Source organism: Bombus bifarius, unplaced genomic scaffold, assembly GCF_011952205.1.
Source record: "Bombus bifarius isolate JDL3187 unplaced genomic scaffold, Bbif_JDL3187 scf7180000008359, whole genome shotgun sequence".
Classification (NCBI taxonomy): Eukaryota; Metazoa; Arthropoda; class Insecta; order Hymenoptera; family Apidae; genus Bombus; species Bombus bifarius.
The window spans coordinates 37,589-59,900 of NW_022884612.1; the positions used below are offsets into that span (position 1 = coordinate 37,589).

The window sequence follows — 22,312 nt, forward strand, 5'->3', positions numbered from 1 at the left end:
TCTCAAATAGAATAGGTTATGCAGATGAATGCAGGTGTACAGGCGTTCTAAAGGATATGCTCATAACTTGTGTTCGATCTACGAAAGAAAAGAGAGACGCGCACAATTTACATGTATTTACATGTATTTACATATATATATATATTTACATATTACAAAGATATTACAGATATTACAAATCACAGATATTGTAAAGATAAAAAAAATAGTGTATAACACGTATTTGAGGTACCAGGGACGGTTACCATGGAAAGTTAGATACTTTATAGGTTAGCAGATTATCATTGAAGAACAACTGTCGCTTGACTTTAAATACGCATATAATAATACGGGTTTAAGAAGGAGTATAGGTCGATTATAATTTTATTTCACCGATATTATTTTCTGCTTATCGATTTATCGTTTAGAATGGTGTATACTATAGCGATTTGTGTAATTTAAGTCTTAACAAATCAACCGGTCGATAGTATTTTCTGCTGCTGAGGATGACAAACATTCGTATAATTTAAGTCGTTTCTATACGGCAGCTGTTCTATACAGTAGCTATTTGGCATTCACGCGTTCGAGATGTGTTCATATTGAATTGTACGAGGAAAAGACATCGATTTAAAAGATGTATAAATATCTATCGCTGTGCCAAGAAAGAGAGAAATTTCGTGCTCGGCTTGTTGATATGATAAAGCAGAAAAGAAAGAAAGAAAAGGAAAAAGCGTTTCGCAGAATTAATACGTGTATGCAAGAAATAGAAGAAGAGGAAGAGATGGACGAAGACATAATTCTGGAAAATAATGACAACGTTTTGCGATACTACTATTATTTGACACAAGGTATCGATGATGTTTACGTAGGATCGATGGACGTTGATCTTCTAATAAATATTCTAAAGCGTGTTCCAACCAAATGGAAAGACAAATTTAAAGAATTGTTAAATCGTTTAGTGAAAGAAGTAAAAGAGGAATATATATTAAGCGTGAAGAAGTCAGTCATAGAATTTGTTATCGGAAACTCGGTATATTCTTCGTTAAAGCAGGTACGTTCTGCATGTAGTATTTTTAATTTACAACGTTCCTCCTAGTCTGATAGGCATAACAAAGATTTAACATTGAACGAGGGCGGTTCTGTTGCTGATTGTGGATCGGTAGGATCCTTTCTGATGAATCGAATCTGTATTATTGCGGATTCTCGAATCTTGTTGGCTTATGGGTGTCTTCGTTGCCTTTTCCGTTTCTATTGCCTATCCGTATACGTTATATGTATGATAATTAATAATGTCGGGTCGCATATTCTCTGTTAATATATACCTGTAACGAAACCTGTAGAACGAATGTACATTTACTAATGTCGACGAATACCTATTAACGACAGGCGATGGAAGAGGAAAAATGATACGATAGATACGATAGATAGAACGATACTTGATAACTACTGTGATTTCCAGTTTACTGCACTCGAAAAGAATGAACAATTTGAAGGAATACGACTTCCGAAAGAACACGAGGTTAATTATCGATGGAACAGAGCGAGACTCGAAAGAAGAGTTATATTATATCGTCCAGTTGTACGACGGATTTTCGATTATTGGTACCGTGAATTCAGGTTCGTTTCTCGTCTAATATAAACCAATACTATTTACAATTACCTGTGCTTGCACAATTTTCTTCGCAATTTTCACAACGATATAAATACATACATACACACATATATATATACGCACATACATACACACATACATACATATGGTAATAGCGGTTATATATGTTTTCGTAGGTATATACAGGATTATCCACTTAGCTCGGAACCATCGCACGCGAGAACATTCACATGGCTACGTGGTGTGATATGTACGCTTAGTACTACGATCAAATGTTGCCAACCGTCTATGACCAGTCGAACACCGATGTTCAATCTGTCGTTTAGACTGTTTAGAGATACGTTTGCTTTTTTATCGTTATAACATAAACAACCATCGTCATTCGTCCACTAATTCGAACATCTCCAGGCACTGTAGTACGAGAGTTAAATTAATTTCTATCTTTTTTAAAACTGATCTATCTAAATACGAATTTTCAAGTGTTTTGGTGCAACTCGATGTATCAGTTGTTTTTCTTATTCCTTATTCTTACATTCGATGCATTCATATCAGGGCGATCCAAAATCAAGTAATAGCGCTATTAATTTGTAGAAAATTATCGTAACAAATTTTAAATTACCACGTAGAAGGAAATGTTTCATACGTTAAGAATGAAAATTATCGGATGAAATAAAAAAAGGTGTCTGTAAAAATGTGAACAATTTCATTGTAATTCGCTCATAACACTTCCAGTTAAATGCGATTTTATATAAAAAAGAAAAATGAAATTAAATTGTAATTACATTTCAGGTAAGCATAATTCAGGATATCAGTTATTAAAAACAAAAAATCGAGCTATATGTGTGAACAGAATCAGTTACGTTTATTTGAAAACACAAGGCTCATTTTCTCGGCGATCGTCCTCTGCTTATTGTAACGTCAAATTGAAAATCCTACGACGCAACTAAACCGATCTGTGCTCTCGCCTAATTATACTTCTAGCAACAGCTCATAGGTGGCTCGCAACATTTGATTGCATAGTAAGCGTATATGTTATACCGTTGCGTTCTCAATGTTCTTGCGAGCGCGGATTTCGAGTTAAATGGATAACCTTGTACTTGGATGCATACGTACATCACATATTTTAAACTTACCAAATTTTTAAACATTTTTATATTTTTTATATTTATAATTATGATGTTTGGTGTAACAGTGGCTGCAAACTCATAAATGGAAGGGAATTGGCAGCACGCGACGCATCGTATGATCTTGGTAATTTCGAGAGAACCATTTCAAAAATGTGTTCCAGGGTGAAAGAGGAACTTGCAAAGCATTGGTTACCAAAAATTCAAGGAATTTTAATTGCGGTATTGTACGATATATTATATAATAGTATACTGTATAACAGCGTATCTTATTACGTAAAATCAAACAAAATACGCGATATTTGTATGCACGTGACCATCATGCACCAAAATTCAATAATATAAGATAGTATGTAATACATAATGTAATGTAAGTATGCATAGAGCATAGAGAGGTATAAGTTACATCGTGTAATATGTATAATATTGCAAACCATTTTCGTATGCATATCTTATACAATCGTATAAGATACTCTTTAATAGAAAATTAGGCAGTTGTTTTTTCAAAGAATAGATTTACAGGGAATAGATATTCTATTTAAAAGATTCAAAGAGAGATCCTTAGCCCTTAGTCAAAATAAAGATGTCTATCAGAGATCTGAGTACTCAATCAGTCAAGTTTTAAGGAAATATGAGAAAGACTTGTTTCTTTTTAATTATACATATTATCAATCGTAATAGATGGCACGATGCAAATATAAAACATAGATATTTCACAGTTAGAGAAATATATGGGAATAATAACCGTATCGTTGTATGTGTTTAGGCATTCGAACGAAACGAGTTACCGCTCATAAGTGACACATCAGGCTGTCGACGACTTTTCAGTTGTATCGGTTTCATTATGGAAGATCAGTTACGAGGAGCTTATCTACGCTCTATAGAAGAATACGTCGATTATCTTCACAGCAGAACCGTGAGTGAAAGAAACAAAGAGAATATAAAGATACGATTTAATCGGTCAATTATAAGTTTCCTAATGTTAAATAATCTTAAAATAATCTTAAAATGCGGTATTTGTTATTGCCCGTAGAACAAGTGTTGCGGTTTCGATATTAAGATGACAGTACGAAATTCAAACGTATTGTTTGAGCCAACGTTTAAAGTCTTTAGAGATACGTTTTCAACGGTACTGAATTTGTTGGGAGAAACGATTGGTACGCTACCGCGCGTTGAAACGATGCTGGATATTAGTTCCATCGCTATCCATCGTAAATTACTCGAGGTATTTCTTCAATAATTCTCTATTTATTTTTCAGATAGTATGTAGATTTTGTCACTGATTTTTTCATATTGAAACTTTTGCATATCGTTTCGTTACAAAAATATGTGATTAATTTATTATCATAGCCGTATATGTCGCAAGAATGTTTGGAGAAATATACAGAGGAAATTAGCCAACTAATCGATAGAGAGAAAATTGGCCCGATCACGCAGCTGAGTGAATTCGAAAATTATGCGAATTTCATAAACGATTCGGAAGCCGACAAAGTTCAAGAATTCTTAAAGTGCGATACAGCTGAAAACTTTGAAAATTACTATACTCTAATCGCATATTACGATCGTTTGTCTCGTTCAATAAAAATCGAATACGATCGAACTTACTTTGCTGGATTCTTCATCGTCCACCGTGGAGAGATTATCAAATATATCGCTTCCGTAGCTCGTAAGCTTAAAGAGGAATTGGTCGGTAAAATGATCATCGAGTATCAACAAAAATCTCGAGCGTAAGCGATTATTCTTTCCTACTTTCACCACGATATAGATATGTACATACGTATGTCCTTGCAGTGTACAATGTACATACATGATATATACATAGATATGTATACATGTATGTGCATCCTATATTTATATATTCATTTAGTTTATGTCCAATGCCAAAATAAAAATGAATAATTTAATCATTCTAACCTTCGATACTAGCGTAGGGAATGAATATCAACGAATCGTAGACCGTGCGCTAAGCGTTCCAGCAAACACTAGGGAATTGATAGAACTTCGAAAATTTATAAATACCACGGAAACAGAAACTGCTAGCCAGCTTGAAAGTCGATTGAGAGAAATTATTAAATATATCGTTGTTCTATCAGATTATTCGATCTTAACCCCTGTTGAATTGAAAATTAATAATTTTGCTTTTCAATGGTAAGCGGAAAAATAGAAAGCGAAATCGGTAAATGAAACTTATTTATTGGGCACGTTACAAGGTACTACAAGCTTCCGGATATTTTTGAACAACACCGAGAGATAGCTGCTAGTAAAATCGGAGAGTTCCAAAACATCCTTAAGAAAAAAATCGAACAATTCGAACGTGAACTTGAAATATATGCAAAGTACTGCGATGAATTACAGTATTGGGGGAATATCGAGGAAATATATCGGTATAAAAAGAAGGCTGATCGTTTAGAAAACAAACTGATCACGGCGATGGATACGATTGACGGATTTAACGAGGAAGAGGAACTATTTGGTTGGGAACAGTCCCAGTATCCTTTACGGAAAGCAGTAAGTTACACAATTATATGTACAGAAAATACACGGATATAATCGGAAATAATAGCTGAATAATTACATATGTATATAAATAGGTATACATATACAGTGTATAATAAAATTTGTTACTATTTTAATTTAGACAGCGGATAAACTGGGGCCATATAAAAGACTGTACGACGCGACCTGCGAATTTTTAACAAACTACGATACGTGGATGAATTCGATGATAGGTTCTCAGGAACCGGAGGAGATCGAAACCGCGACAGCAATCGCTTATCGAACAATCTACAGGTTAGAACGATCTATACAAGAACCAATAACGAAAAAGCTCGCTGAAAATATACGAATAAAGATAGAAGAGTTCAAAGAACACATGCCTGTGATTGTTACTCTTGGAAACCCTTCCCTAAAGAATCGCCACTGGGAACAAGTATCGGAAATTGTTGGCTTTCCCATAAAGGTTGACGAGTCGATGACACTTGCCAAGGTAATATATGTAGTTTCTTTTCTCTCCTAACCAATCAATTTCATGTATTCCTTCTCACACATCACATGTATCTAGTAGATGACGTATTCATGCGCGCGCGCGCGCGTGTGTGTGTGTGTGTATGTATGTATGTGTGTACTATACGTAGTATATGTACTATACGTAGAATGAAATTACATATTTCGTAGATTCTTGATTACGGGTTAGCTGACTACGTTACGAAATTCGAAGGAATATCGGAAGCAGCGACGAAGGAGGGAAGCTTGGAAAGAGCACTCGTCCGAATGCACCTTGATTGGGCAGAGATCACATTCATCGTTAATCCTTACCGCGATACAGGCACCTACGTAATTGCGAGCATTGATGATATACAATTACTTTTGGATGACCATTTGATCAAAGCTCAAACTATGAAAAATTCTCTTTATATCAAACCATTTGAAAAAGAGACTTTGTTAGTAATTTTCAACTTTTCTACGTTTACTGTATCGGTTCCATAATCGTGTCGATTATTTATTTTTCATTTCTTTCACAAACAGAGAATGGGAATCGAAACTACTTCTGTTACAAAGCATCATGGATTATTGGCTACAAGTTCAAGCAACGTGGATGTACCTTGAACCGATATTCTCGTCGCCTGATATTCAACAGCAAATGCCAGAGGAGGGTCGACGTTTTAGCGCTGTAGACAAGGTATACCGATAAATTCTTCTCCTAAAAATTTTCATTTTACGCAATCTTCCCAGTTTGCATTCCTGTTTGGAAAGCGGCTAATAACTTTATCCGCGCGCAAGAAGGAAGAAATGTACTAAAACGTTGATAATTAACTATTAATAACTGTACATAGATTTGGAGAGAAATTATGTCATGTGTAGCAGCGGATCCTCGAGTTATGTCGGTCATTGAAATCGATAAAATGCTCGAACGATTGAGGAAATGTATAAATCTCTTGGATCTAGTACAGAAAGGACTTACTGCCTATTTGGAAAAGAAAAGATTATACTTCCCGCGATTCTTTTTTTTGTCGAATGACGAGCTCTTGGAAATATTATCGGAAACAAAGGATCCCACCAGGTACGAATTTAAATATATAATATATATATATAAAGTGTATATATATTATATGTACATATGTAAATGAATACTTTTCTTTTAATGTCCCTTAATCGACATTAATCGACGCTAATCGACGCTAATCGACGCTAATCGACGCTAATCGACGCTAATCGACGCTAACTGACGCTAATCGACATACTTACAATGTATTATGTTATACTAGAGTGCAACCGCATCTAAAAAAGTGCTTCGAAGGAATTGCTCAAGTAAGCTTCACGGTCGATTTGGAAATAATAGCTATAAAGTCCTCTGAGGGAGAAGAAATCATTCTTGAAGGTATTATCGATACAACGGCGGCCCGAGGTCAAGTTGAAAAATGGTTACTTGAACTAGAATCTTCTATGAAGAGGAGTGTTAAAGCACAGGTGAATAGAAATCACTGCAAACGGCAATGTGCACATTTCCATTGAAATTCCATTAAGAAAGTAGGAGAAAATGGAGAAATATAAAAATATGAAATACCTACTTGTTGGTAGTGTCATCGAATTGTAGGATAAACAAGATTTTAACACTTGAGCACATGTTTAATAGGTCGTGCAAGCAAAGGACGCGTTTTTAAAGCAGATCAGATCAAAATGGGCGTTAGAATGGCCCGGTCAGACTATCCTTTGTGTCAGTAAACTTTATTGGACAGCCGATGTGACGGCGGTGTTGTCCAAGTCATTGAAGGACTTGAAGAACTACGTCGACAGTTGTACAAACGAATTGAATGAGATAGTGAAATTAGTACGTGGCATATTGTCAACGCAAAATCGTGTAACATTGGGTATGAAAAGACGTAATAGGGCATAGAATACGTAGAATTAATACATAGTTTCATTACCCTTATGCGAATACATAGATGTAGGTGTAATTGATTTCAGAGGCCTTAGTTACGATGGACGTGCATAGCCGAGATATTGTAGCGGAATTGTATAAAGAAAGAGTCAGCATCGCTACTGATTTCAAGTGGTTGGCACAATTGAGATACTATTGGATGGTAGGCACGTGATAAGAGAGAGAAAAGTAATATCGTTGTGTCAATTCGATGCGATGTATTTATTTCTATATGTATACGTGTAGGACGAAGACTTGTGGTCAACGATGATAAACACGTCGTTGAAGTACGCATACGAGTACCTGGGCAACACATCTAGATTGGTCATAACGCCGTTGACCGATAGATGTTACCGAACATTATTTAGCGCGCTAAGTTTACACCTCGGTGGCGCGCCCGAAGGTCCGGCCGGAACTGGCAAGACCGAAACTACCAAGGATCTAGCTAAGGCTGTAGCTAAACAATGCGTCGTATTTAATTGTTCGGAAGGTCTGGATTACATCGCATTGGGTAAATTTTTTAAGGTAAATTCTTAACTACTAATTTCATTTGTCACTTAGTTTCATTTGTGCTTAAGAGTACACCGTACTCATCGACATGTCTAACACCGTAACATATATGTATATGAAAACTTAATCCAGGGATTAGCAAGCACCGGGGCGTGGTCTTGTTTCGATGAATTTAATCGGATCGACCTCGAAGTATTGTCGGTAGTAGCCCAACAAATTCTAACGATTCAACGAGCTATTAACGCCGGATTAACCAAACTAGATTTCGAAGGCACCGAAATCAAGTTAGACCCTACTTGTGCTGTTTTTATTACGATGAACCCTGGTTATGCTGGAAGAACCGAACTTCCGGATAATTTAAAGGCGCTCTTTCGACCGGTAGCAATGATGGTTGGTATGGAATAACTTTTACGAAACTTATTAATCAATAGAAAGTAAGGGAAAGGTTTTATCAAACCATATAAATCGAAAATCGGGGAAGGTTCTGAATAATTTGCCAATTTGCCACCTTGTTTAGGTACCAGATTACGCTTTGATAGCCGAAAATACATTGTATTCGTATGGATTTTATGACGCACGTCCACTCTCGGTAAAGATTGTAACGGCCTACAGGCTATGCTCGGAACAATTGTCGAGTCAAAATCATTACGATTATGGGATGAGGGCAGTGAAATCTGTTCTGGTGGCGGCTGGTAATTTAAAGATAAAATATCCAGAAGTGGATGAGGATATATTAATATTGCGCAGTATCAAAGACGTCAACTTACCCAAATTTCTCAGCGAAGATTTGCCATTATTCAACGTATGTATTTATTATATTCCTCTCTTATTTGTTTAGTCTGAAGCTGCTAACTCGTTCAATTTAGGGTATTACATCGGATCTCTTTCCCGGTGTGAAACTCCCAGAGCCAGACTATACTGATTTGAATACATGTGTTTATGACGTTTGCTCAGCGTCGAATTTACAATGTAGCGCCTGGTTCTTGGAGAAAATACAACAGATATACGAGATGATGATCGTTCGACATGGATTTATGATTGTTGGCTTGCCATTTGCTGGAAAGACAGCAGCGTATAATATTCTAGCTGACGCATTAAAACTTTGCGAAGAGCGAGTAAGCCATTTTATTGGTCGTAGGTTTGAACTCGTAAGATAGTATGTATGTTCGTTTGTCTTTTTTAAAGAGATAAGATATTTCAGAATCTAATAAGCGAACGTAAAGTTGAAAAGTTTGCGATGAATCCCAAAGCTGTTCCGTTGGGTCAATTATATGGACAATTCGATCCGATATCCCATGAATGGTCCGACGGAGTTTTGGCTATCAGTTATCGTGCTTTTGCAACATCGACCAACGAAAATCGCAAATGGTTAATCTTTGACGGACCGATAGACGCAGTATGGATCGAAAGCATGAATACCGTGCTCGATGACAACAAAAAGCTTTGCTTAATGAGTGGAGAAATTATTCAATTAGCACCGTATACCAATTTGATATTTGAAACGATGGATTTAGAGCATGCTTCGCCTGCGACAGTTTCCCGTTGTGGTATGTATGTATGTATAGCTTTCTTATCCTATTTTTCCATTATTCTTCTTGTCGATAAATATTTAGAAATCTCTTTAAAATACACGAAATACGGTTATAAATATTTCTCATATTTTCTCGAATATAGGAATGATTTACATGGAACCAGATGCACTTGGTTGGGATCCTGTACTTAAATCTTGGTTAGCTGATACTCCGCCTGTGATGAATTCGTGGTTAAGAAACTTTCTATATGAGTCTTTATTTCGAAGATTTTGCGATCCTATACTTTACTGGTCACATCACGAACATGTTCAGGTTTTTATTTTTTGTTTTTCGTTTACTCCAGTTTACTTATATTCTGTTTGAACGTGCTTCAACCTTCTGATGTTATAGAAAATTTGCCCGATGCCGGATACAAATCTCGTGCGTTCACTGACCTATCTGATGGACTGTTTTCTTGCTGAATATCGAGACGAGAAAGCTGTTAAGGATATCGACGAGTTAGATCTTCGGGCCCAAGTCGAGGTTAGATTGGCGTATATGTATTCCGAATTGAAAATATTTACTTTAACAGTAATAATAATCGGTTCAAGTAATGGTGTTCCTCGGGCAAATAACGTTTTATCTAATTTGTTGCGAGATATGAGATAAGATGAGGTCCTAATTAAATTAGTTAGAGTATTATACTTGGAAATTTGCTCTTGTTACAATCGAAGATTTTCAGGGTTCATTTTTCTTTTCGTGTATCTGGGGGCTGGGAGGCACGTTGACTGTAAAATCGAGAGAAAGGTTCAGCGTTCTCTTTCGTGGCTTTCTCGAAAGAGATTTTCCTGTGGATTTGATAGAAATGTTCAAATTACCGAAACCGATAAAACCACCTTTGAAACCATATATATTTATTATGCCAAGAGATGGTCTTGTCTTTGACTATAAATTTATCAAAGAGGTAAGTTGACCAGAAATTTATCAAAGATAATTCCGTTGTGACGTGATGTGTGACGTGAAACCAAATTACACATATAATTGCCAAATTCTATCGATGGTGTTTACTGTTTACGGCCAGGGCAAAGGAAAATGGAGACTATGGTCCGATGAATTGCTTGACAGCCCACCGATTCCTCGTGACATTCCTGTAAATCAAATAATAGTACCTACCGTTGAAACGATACGGTACACAGCCCTATTTCGTTTGCTAGTAAGCAACGAAAAACCAGTGCTGTTCGTAGGCCCCACTGGAACTGGAAAATCGGTCTATATAATTGATTTTCTATTAAAAAAAAATAATCCCACGGTAAACAAACCACTGATCATCAATTTTTCGGCGCAAACTACGGCGAATCAAACTCAAGACACGATTATGGGAAAATTGGATAGACGACGGAAAGGCGTTTACGGAGCGCCTATAAGTAAACGGTGGATCGTTTTTGTCGATGATCTTTCGATGCCGATGAAAGAAATTTACGGGGCACAACCTCCGATCGAATTGTTACGTCAATGGCTGGATCACGGAGAATGGTAAGAAAAGAAACGATTTTCCTTTCGTTTCTGTTTATTTTTTCTTTCTAATGATGTACGTGTATAGTGACAAACTGTTGAAAATTGGTTGCAGGTACGATAGAAGAGAGAAGAGTATGATAAAACTGATCGACGTTCATCTAATGTGCGCTATGGCTCCACCATATCGCGGCGGGAAAGATGTTACACCCCGATTTAAAAGACATTTTGTCGTCTTAACGATATCAGAATTTGAAGACGAAGTAATGACTATGATATTTAGTAAAATCGTGCTCTGGCATCTTGATACGAGGTTTGTACAAAGCTTTAGTTGATCACGTGTATGTGTGTGTATGTGAGCGCGCACATATGGTAGTAGTAATTAGTAATAGGCGATATTATACATAACATAATAATTTGTAGTAGATGCGTTTCTTCTCTTTCGTCCGTTTTCTCCGTGTTTTGTCCATTTTATTCCTGTCCCCGTTCTTACATGCCTTTCTCGTGCTCCTTTCCTAATTTTTTTTCTGTTTTTTTTTCTTTTTTTTGAAAATAAAAAATTTATTAATTAAATTTCTTTCAGAGGATTCAGTAAAGAATTCGATCCATGTATCGACGAAATCGTTCTGGGCACGTTGGATGTATACAAGGAAAGTCTCTCTAATCTGTTACCAACACCGGCCAAATGTCATTATGTCTTCAATCTTCGCGACTTTTCCAAAGTGATACAGGTCTTTATATCTTTAAATCGTCAAACTTATTTAAACACATGGTTGGTTAGTATCGGTTGTGCTTCGATAAATTTATGTCAGTTAAATTAATTGGAGCGTTCAGAACGAAAGTTACAACAACGATATATACACGTATTAAAGTATAGAGTAGGTTTGATACTGAGTGTCAGTGCATCCGTGTAAGTAGTCCACACGTACATCTTCTCGAACAACGTACGAGATTATTCTTCATACGCATACATACATACATGCACATGCACGCAAGTACAGATCTCCATGGACGAGCGCATGTACAATGTACACAGTAATAATATGCAAATACATAGGGAGTGCTACTGTCCGTCCCGGAAACTATGCCGAGTTTAACCAGCATGAGGAGACTTTGGGTTCACGAGGTACTTCGAGTTTTTGGGGATCGTTTAATAGATCAAGAAGATATCTCTTGGCTGGTGAAACAAATACGCGTCACTTTGAACGGTCGAATGAATGTGTTAATGGAAGAACTGTTTAAAGATCTTCTACCCCCGCAAAGGGAAGCAACTTTGGATGATAAAGTAAGTTTGCAAACTTACTTTTTCAACGTTGATAACAACATGCTGTTCATTTCTATCTTTCCTATCGAATTAAAGTCACAAGCAATAATCACCGAGCAAGAACTTCGAAATTTAGTGTATTGCGATTTTGGCGACACCAAGGTAGATATCAGACTTTATCAAGAGGTCGCAGATCTCGACCAATTACGAGAAATAGTAGAAACTTATTTAGCTGAATACAACACAATGTCTAGAAAGCCGATGAATTTAGTGTTATTCCGGTAAATATACGATACGATACGATATTGAATAATTTGTTAACGCTAGAACTACCGATAGTTGGCTAGAACTACCATGATCCCTAAACGAGGGTTGACACATTTATAAAATTGTAGAACCAGTCATTTTCACTGGTATCGGTATAAGTAGCCCTGATACAAAATTATTTTGAGTTTGAATACATAAGAAAGAGAATAAAATTCATTATATTATAGTTTAGTTATTTTTAGTTATCGTTGCGAAAGTGATTACATTATTGGGGGGGGGGGATATAACATGAAGTAGGAATTTTAAAATAAAATTGTAAATCCATTCAATTTGACTGGTGTGGTAGTTCTAGTGTTAATAAAGATAAATGCGGATACGTACGCGAATATAACAGATTCGAATATAAACGTACACGAAACACGTTAGGTACGCCATCGAACATTTGTCACGAATTTCCCGTATTATCAAGCAACCGCGTAATCACGCGCTTCTTGTCGGAGTCGGCGGTACGGGAAGACAGTCGTTAACTAGACTAGCCTCGCATATATGTGACTACGACGTTTTTCAAGTTGAAGTTACTCAACAATATGGAGTTAACTCGTGGCATGAGGATATAAAAGGGATTCTGAGGCGCGTGACTGCCACCGATCTTCACTCCACCTTTCTCTTCTCCGATGCACAAATTAAGCAGGAAAGCTTCCTCGAAGATATCAGCAATATTCTTAATTCTGGAGAGGTAAAATCATATTCTTTGTTTCTTGCATCAAATGGGATTGAGATTGACGACGATGATGGTCAAAATATTTAGATACCGAATATATTCACCGCCGAGGAACTAGCTGAAATATGTGAACATATGAAGCAAATAGACAGGCAGCGGGACCGATCGGTGCAAACGGATGGAAGCGCGGTAGCATTGTTCAATCTTTTCGTTCAGATAACTCGCGATCAACTACACATCGTAATGGTGATGTCACCGATAGGAAATGATTTTCGCAACCGGATCAGAAAATTTCCGGCATTAGTCAACTGCTGTACCATCGATTGGCTTCAGGTATTCGCATAAACTCGATACCTATTATATCTTCCTGTGAGACAATAACGATGACGATAGTAACAAGAAATGGCTACCTGCTAACATGTATTATAGTTAGATCAGTGTTACAGTACATAACTATAATCCATACTTGGAGCTTGAAACACGCAGCGTATGTTTCGTTTTATTTGTGACGACGTTTGATTTAAGCCATGGCCAGAGGATGCTCTATTAGCGGTTGCGACTAGATTTCTGCGGGCCATTGAATTGACGGATAACGAAAGAACCGCTGGTATCGACATGTGTCAATTCTTTCACGTCTCCACGCAAAATTTGAGCGCAGAGTTTTTCATTCGACTAAACAGACACGTTTATGTCACCCCAACGTCGTACCTCGAAATGATAAACACGTTTAAGGATCTGTTGGGAAGGAAACGAGAGTAAGTCTCATTGCTCGTACGTACATACGTACATAATAATGTTATGAATGCGTAACACATATGCATCGATTCAGATCGATTATTGTGGTGCTTGTCGGTGGTTGTCGGTGCTTGTCGGTGCTTGTCGGTGCTTGTTGGTGCTCGTTGGTGCTTGTATACATATTTTATTACAATATTACACCGGCTGATATTAAATCGACTTTTTTTAACAAAATAGGGAAATAATTAATGCGAAAACTCGATACGAGCGTGGTTTGGATCAATTAGATGAAACGCAAAAACAAGTTGTAACGATGCAAGAAACTCTTAAATTGCTGCAACCGCAACTAATAACCGCCACCCAAGATGTTGAAAGAATGTTGCTCGAGGTTGATAAGGAAAGACAAGAAGTGGCAGAATTTGAGAAAGTTGTGAAAATTGACGAAAGCGTAGCCGAGGTTACTAACATATTCACTAAAATAACTAACGAACATTTTATTTGCACGATACGACTTGCGACTTATCTACCAACTTTCGATCCCTCTATAGTCTTAATTTATTTGAACGCTATAGTCGTAATTTATTTGATTTATAGGTTTATGCGAACGAAGCAGCTGCGATTAAAGCGGAATGTGACGCTGATTTAGCAGAAGCGATGCCAATTCTAAAACGTGCTCAAAGCGCTTTGGACACTTTGACGGCTACCGACATTGCTGTAATAAGAACGATGAAGAAACCACCGCAAGGAGTGAGATTGATCGTCGAGAGCGTCTGTGTCCTCAAGGTTTGCGTTGTTCAGTTTCTAAACGTCTAAGTAAACTATCTAGATGACAAAGTTTATCTAACTCGTAATTTGCCCTTCACCGTACTTACCGCTAGGAGGAAATACTAAAAATGCATATGCATTATACTATGCATACTATGCATATGTATACACTTCATCTATGAAATCACACATTTTCTTTTATCGGAAATACCTTTGTTTCAAGTACTAATATTTATTCCAACATACACTGTCCATTATCTTTCTTAGTATTTCTAATTGTAAGTCTTGTTGAAATATATAAAAACAGCGCAATTATCTTTAGGCTTTACAGTATTTACACTTGGGTAGTCCAAGTGACGTAACAAACGCGTAAGAGCGAAATTGAGACTTTCTTCTCTTTTGTATCTGTCGTCACTTGGATCGCCTCCTACGTACATTCTCTTCCACAGCAAATAAAACCAGAGAGAGTTCAGCAACCTGACGGTACATTCATCGAGGATTATTGGAGGGCTGCCCTTAGGATGCTGAGCGACGTAAAATTTCTCGATTCGTTACTCAATTTTGACAAGGATAACATCCCTGATACCGTGATTGAAAAAATTCGAAGAGAATACCTGACTAATCCGGACTTTAATCCTGAAAAGATAAAGAAAGTATCGACAGCATGCGAGGGATTGTGCCGATGGGTATTCGCAATGTCGGAATATGATAAAGTATCGAAAGTAGTCGCTCCGAAGAAAAGAGCTTTGGCAGAGGCTCAGAAGGTTTATGACAAAGCCATGGATACTCTAAAAGCAAAGCGAGAACAACTTCGACAAGTACAGGTACACCGACTATTTTCACGTGACTACATCGACTACGGTGAATAGCGACTACGTATTACGTATGTAGTTCGACTATCGTACTTTTTTCATCCGATAAGTCGGCCAGTAACCTTTGGAGTAACGCGATGCGCCACTACGCGCGCGAAACCAAATGAAAACGAATGATTTTGCATTTAGGAAAGATTGAAAATATTGGAAGAACTTTTGGAACAAAGAAAAGCTGCTTTTCAAGCAATGTCCGACAAAGTGACAGACTGTGAGATCAAGCTGAAACGAGCCGAGGACCTAATTGGAGGTTTGGGCGGAGAATATTCGCGTTGGTCCGATACCGCGAAATCTTTAGGAGAAAGGTCAAAGTTTTTGTACCTGTTGTGCGTGCGATATTATAGGATACGGGATGTATAGTGGTCGAATGTAATCGAAAGTTGGAAACGCTGTACAGGTATCAGCGATTAATGGGTGATATCGTGATCGCTTCTGGCGTGGTCGCGTACCTAGGTCCATTCACGATGCCGTTTCGCCTTCGACAAACCGTTCTGTGGGTGAAACGATGTACCGATTTGCAGGTAATTTGTAGTTCCGATTTCCAGTTGCGCGACATCCTTGGAAATCCAGCTTTAATCAGATCTTGGAATATTTTCGGCCTGCCAAACGATGCATTTTCAGTGGATAACGGTATAATCATCAAGTAAGCAAACGAATAAATTCATAAAATAAGATTCTTCCCTTTGTGTCTTTCGTCATTTCTTCTACGATGTTTGCTACTGCAATACTAATTCGGGCTTACATCGATCGAACGTGTAGAAATTCAAGAAGATGGCCGCTTATAATAGATCCTCAAGGTCAGGCTAATAGATGGATAAAAAACATGGAAAAACAAAATAACGTGAATATTATTCGGCTAACTCAGCCTGACTACGGCCGAGTGTTGGAAAACGCATTGCAATTTGGATTACCAGTACTTCTTGAACATGTTGACGAAGAATTGGACGCTATACTCGAACCGATTTTACTTAAAGAAACATTCAAACAGGCTGGTGCGATCTGTATAAAATTCGGCGACGCAATTATCGAATACAGTTTCAATTTTAGGTATTTGGATATATATATATATATACACACACACGCGCGCGCGCGCACACACAGAGTCATATATAGTCATGTATAATCATTTCGCTTTGTTATTAGACTGTACATTACGACGAGATTAAGAAATCCGCATTATTTACCAGAGGTAGCAGTGAAGGTAACGCTGTTGAATTTCATGATAACACCAACCGGATTAGAAGATCAGTTATTGGGCATTGTTGTAGCGAAGGAAAGACCAGACTTGGAATCGGAAAAGAACGCTTTGATCATGCAAGGAGCTGCGAATAAAAAGTAACTAATTCGACTGTAAAATATTACAAATGTTAGGCCCTTTTTTTTCTCTATATTCTTAAAAAAATAAAAAAAAAAAATCAGGCTATTGCAAGAAACAGAGGACAAAATCTTGGAAATATTGTCGATTGCCGAAGGCAACGTATTAGAGGACGAAGAAGCGGTAGATATTTTAACATCGTCTAAAAATTTGAGCAACGAAATTCAAGTAAAACAAACGGTAGCTGAACAAACGGAAAAGTTAATCGACGATGCTAGATTGCAGTACACGCCTATCGCCGTATATTCCACCGTATTGTTCTTCACCAGTGGTATCAGTCTTGACTTGTTATACATTGCGTAACGTACGAATAAATACGGTAGAAAATATCTCTCATTTATCCTTCGATCTTATAATCTTATAACAGAAAATGTATCGTTTCCCTTCGATCGAAGAATGCGAAGGTTGCGATCTAGACGATAATCGAAATAAAAAGAGAATGACAGATTGGAAATAATGAAATTTTGTTTCAGCTGCCTTGGTAAATATCGATCCTATGTATCAATATTCATTGTCGTGGTTCGTAAATTTATTCGAACTGGCTATCGATCATACGGAACCAGCGGAAATGGTTGAACAACGGCTAAAAGATCTTATGAAATATTTCACATATTCTCTGTACACGAACATTTGTAGATCTCTATTCGAGAAGGACAAGTTATTGTTTTCTCTGTTACTGACGATCAATTTGCTCGAGCAACGAGGGAAACTTTGTCCATCGCATTGGATGTTTTTATTAACGGGTGGAATTGGTATCGATAATCCATATGTAAATCCAACAACATGGCTACCGACTAAACAATGGAACGAACTATGTAATCTTGACGAGGTTCAAGAGTTCTCGGTTAGTCTGGAAAGCGAATTCACGATATTCCGTTTCCACTTAAAATGAACATACGCACGAGTACGTGTACGTGTACGTATCTACTTACGTACTGGCTTTTCATCCTTCTTCCGATTGCGTTAGGGTATTCGAGAAGCATTTACTGGCAATACCAGACAATGGAAACAATTATTCGACTCGAAGGAACCGCAGATCGAAACAATCCCTGTACCGTTCCAACATCTGAACCTGTTTAAAAGAATGTTGATACTGAGATGCATTCGTCCTGATAAAATCCTGCCAGCAGTGCAAAATTTCGTCCAAGGTATCGTCGATCCGGTATTTTCTTTATCTAGCCTAAACTCACTAACCTGTTAATTAACTTTCAGCGGAACTTGGTTCGCAGTTTATCGAACCGCCACCGCTCGATTTGGCTTCGACTTATGCCGACTCAAACTGCTGCACTCCATTGATATTCGTATTGACGCCCGGTACCGATCCAACGCAATTATTACTCTCGTTTGCGGATGAACAAGGTTATAGCGTCAATCGGCTTTTCTCTATTTCCCTCGGCCAAGGCAAGTGGTTTGATTTTTATAATATCATTTTTATATATAATAAATATAATATAATAAAGATATGTTTAATAATATAATAAATAAAGTAAAAGTATAATAAAACAATATTTTCGGGACAATTTCATAGCGTTGACAAAGGATGAGAGTAAATGGAATTAATAAATTTGAATGGTTAATAGGACAGGGACCAATTGCCGAGGAAATGATTCAAACCGCTGTGATCGTTGGTAACTGGGTTGTTCTGCAAAACTGTCATTTAGCGATTAGTTGGATGAGTACGTTGGAAAAAATTTGCGAAGGTTTGATGCCCGATACGATTCACTCAGAGTTTCGACTGTGGTTGACGAGCTACCCGTCCGAACATTTTCCGTCCTCGGTTCTAGAGAATAGTATAAAAATGACGAATGAACCGCCGAAAGGCTTAAGAGCTAACATCGTTAGATCGTACACGAGTGATCCGATTATTGATCCGGATTTTTTCGAATCCTGCTCCCAAACGGAAAACTTCAAAAAGCTTCTGTATTCGTTGTGTTTCTTCCACGCTGTAATCCAGGAAAGACGACAATTTGGCCCAATCGGTTGGAACATTACATACGAATTCAACGAGACTGATCTTCGAATCAGTGTTTTACAATTACACCTTTTCCTCGATCAATTTGAAGATGTGAGATTCGATGCTCTCAAGTATTTGACCGGAGAATGCAACTATGGCGGAAGAGTTACGGATGACTGGGATCGCAGAACTTTGAATACAATATTATCGAAATTTTATTGCCAGTAAATTCATACTTGACTATTTCTATATATCTGTCTACTGTGCATACATACTTTCCTATACATACTTATGTATATACGAAATACTTTCATGTTCACATGTATGTATGTATGTATGTATGTATGTATGTTCCGATCCAATTCTCCTATCGTGATTTCAACTACTTTGCAGGGAGTTACTTATCGAAAAACCTTATTATTTCGATGATACTTTGATGGTTTATTATTGCCCAAGTGTGCGAGAGCATGAAGCGTTCGTGGAATACACAAAAAGCTTACCCTTAATCACTGAACCGAGTGTTTTCGGTATGAACGAAAATGCGGATATCATCAAAGATCAGCATGAAACGAACCTCTTGTTTTCGTCGCTCCTACTAACACAGGTAATCGTCTACTTTATCGTCTCCTACAGTTCCTCCTCTCTATATCTCCGACTTACTACCTGCCTTATTTTTATACCTACCTACATACCGCATTCATTACATATTTCATGTATTTGTCTTTACGTGGCAACCTTGTTTAGGACCGTGTGGTATGTACCTATAGATTATATATTTTTCTTTACATCTAACGTTATCTCTATTCTTTTTGTTTATCCAACAAGTACAAATAAATTTCTTGAAAGAATCAAACTAATGAATTTCTTATAATAATTTTTCCAATTCTTCCAATTATATCGTCGCTGAATTAGGATCTCTGGCAATTGCAACAGGTCAGTCAATCTGCAGCACATCTTTTTCAATTTCTTATCGACTGTTTAACGATTAAAGTTTAATGTCGCGTTAATTATAAGTATAAAAAAAAGTCATAGAGTTATCGAGTTAAAGCTCATTTTTGCTTTATTTTCGCCCACTGGCAGGAAAGCGTCAAGTCTGGAACTGGACAATTCACCAACGATGAAATAGTGCTTAAAATGTCGAATGATATTTTACAAAAATTACCAGATGACTATGATCTTGTATCGGCGCTTCGAAAGTATCCAATGTCTTACGAACAAAGTATGAATACTGTGTTGGTCCAAGAAATGGGGAGATTTAACAAACTTCTCAATTATGTTAGAACCAGTCTGGAGAATATTATACGTGCTATTAAAGGTTTTTTTATTTTTAGCAAATGTCCTATATTACATTTCTAGTTAACTCGTCCTATCTGTTATTTACAATTACAGGTATTGTTATCATGTCATTCGAATTGGAAGATATCTATGACGCAATTTTGACAAACAAGATACCTGCTTTATGGCAACAATACTCTTATCCATCGCTAAAGCCACTTGGTAGTTATGTACATGATTTACTAAGCCGCTTAAATTTTCTTAAAGTAAGACATTACTTCTTATAAAACGCTATTATCATTCGTATCTTTAAATAATAACATTTCTGTCTTTTCTGTCTGATTTATGATATGAAACTAACTGGTTGACAATAATGCATGCATATCTATGTATAAACGTACATTTTTTAATATTTTTCCTTATAACATTTCACTTACAAGCTCACGAATATAATATACAAAAGCTATTCTAGATACATTAACTGTACGTAGTAGGAAAAGGATTATTAATATACATACATACTTCAACGTTAAGACCAGTCTCCGGACTAACTTTAATTATATTTACTATAGGAATGGTATGAAAAGGGAGCACCGGTCATATATTGGATCTCAGGATTTTATTTTACCCAAGCATTTTTGACAGGAACCAGACAAAACTATGCGAGGAAATATCGGATTCCTATAGACCTTTTAATCTTTGATTTCTTCGTGTTAGAATCCGATACAATGCCTGTACTTCCTCCTGAGGATGGAGTTTATATATACGGATTGTTTTTAGATGGTGCCAGATTTAATAGAAAACAAATGGCCTTAGATGAAAGCTTTCCAAAAGTACTTTATGAACCTATGCTTCCTGTAAGTATAACATTATGTTTATCTATCCATTTTACATTATCTTTTTCATTCGCTTCCGCCTCTTTTTTCCTACTTTAGTATTATTATCATTTTAGATGTGGTTATTACCTGTGAGAAAAGGGGATATAAAGGAAACAGTAACATACATTTGCCCTGTATATAAAACTAGCGAAAGACGAGGAGTTTTATCAACCACTGGACATTCGACAAATTTTGTTATCGCTATGACATTACCTACGTTAAAATCGCCAGAACATTGGATCATGAGAGGAGTCGCACTACTTTGTCAGCTCTCTGAATAAAAATTATTTTCATATTTCATCCTTTCGAATTCATCTTGAAAATACGTCAAGGAATTGAGTTTCTAATTAAAAGTATATATTATGGTATATGGTAAACTGTATGGTATAAGTATGCAAACAATAAAATATGTATAGAATTAGTCGATCAAGTTAAAGCTATATGTATAAGTAAACCCTGTGCTGTACTCCAGTGGGACCAGTGCTGTATTCCAGTATTGGCGGTATACTTTTCGTTTAAAGTACGATAAACAAATAAAAACAATCGTGCATCAATTCTTTAGAATCGTTGTAAAAAGAAGAGTTTCCTTCACAAAATCATGTTAAATCAAGTAATCATTGTTCTGAAAAAGATATTTTTAATTCCGTAGTGTTGTTTGAATTTGTGAAATTTGAAAAGGAAAAGAGCAACTTTAGTTTCTCATTCCGTTTTACAACGAAAAGGGATCCGAAAGAATTAAGTGTGAGGTGTAAAAATAGACGCTTTACCCTTTAGAATGACCCTGATTTTTATTTTCCGGTCAAAATTTGCTGATCCTTTAATTTTATCACATATTGTATTAATGAATATAAAACCTAAATAAATATCCAAATTATCGTGAATAGCGTATTTGCTGTATATTGCTGCATATATTATAAGAAATTTCTTCGAGTTCGATCAAATACGTTCAAATAAAGCTGACATAAAATTTGTCCGCGTATATTGCTACATATACACATATAAAGGATTAAACATTTTGAATTCTCATATTAATAGTTAGTAGT

General features: G+C 36.7%; 1 protein-coding gene across 9 annotated transcripts; it reads left to right on the forward strand.

Moving 5' to 3' along the window:
• Positions 1-191: 191 nt before the first annotated feature.
• LOC117212730 (dynein heavy chain 7, axonemal-like) lies at positions 192-21,571 on the forward strand. Of its 9 annotated transcripts, XM_033457743.1 has the most exons (51): positions 198-1,030; positions 1,439-1,596; positions 2,784-2,937; positions 3,482-3,631; positions 3,749-3,940; positions 4,066-4,442; positions 4,642-4,863; positions 4,926-5,223; positions 5,354-5,701; positions 5,890-6,155; positions 6,241-6,394; positions 6,549-6,775; positions 6,981-7,182; positions 7,349-7,583; positions 7,681-7,796; positions 7,880-8,158; positions 8,276-8,533; positions 8,661-8,945; positions 9,010-9,258; positions 9,345-9,690; positions 9,818-9,987; positions 10,066-10,197; positions 10,397-10,618; positions 10,736-11,187; positions 11,282-11,479; positions 11,750-11,897; positions 12,224-12,451; positions 12,527-12,711; positions 13,124-13,433; positions 13,506-13,751; positions 13,944-14,173; positions 14,391-14,610; positions 14,748-14,936; positions 15,368-15,742; positions 15,920-16,092; positions 16,185-16,430; positions 16,547-16,834; positions 16,975-16,988; positions 17,056-17,122; positions 17,207-17,433; positions 17,636-18,006; positions 18,130-18,310; positions 18,375-18,563; positions 18,743-19,340; positions 19,510-19,720; positions 19,861-19,869; positions 20,029-20,049; positions 20,197-20,431; positions 20,506-20,657; positions 20,964-21,248; positions 21,344-21,571. In XM_033457743.1, the coding sequence occupies exons 1-51, from the start codon at positions 614-616 to the stop codon at positions 21,548-21,550; spliced, it is 11,712 nt and encodes a 3,903-aa protein (XP_033313634.1). In that variant the 5' UTR covers positions 198-613; the 3' UTR covers positions 21,551-21,571. The 9 variants fall into 9 exon arrangements, with proteins under 9 accessions (XP_033313639.1, XP_033313638.1, XP_033313637.1 ...); XM_033457739.1 differs by having other exon boundaries at positions 16,931-17,122; XM_033457740.1 differs by lacking the exon at positions 19,861-19,869 and having other exon boundaries at positions 16,931-17,122.
• The last annotated feature ends 741 nt before the right edge of the window (positions 21,572-22,312 follow it).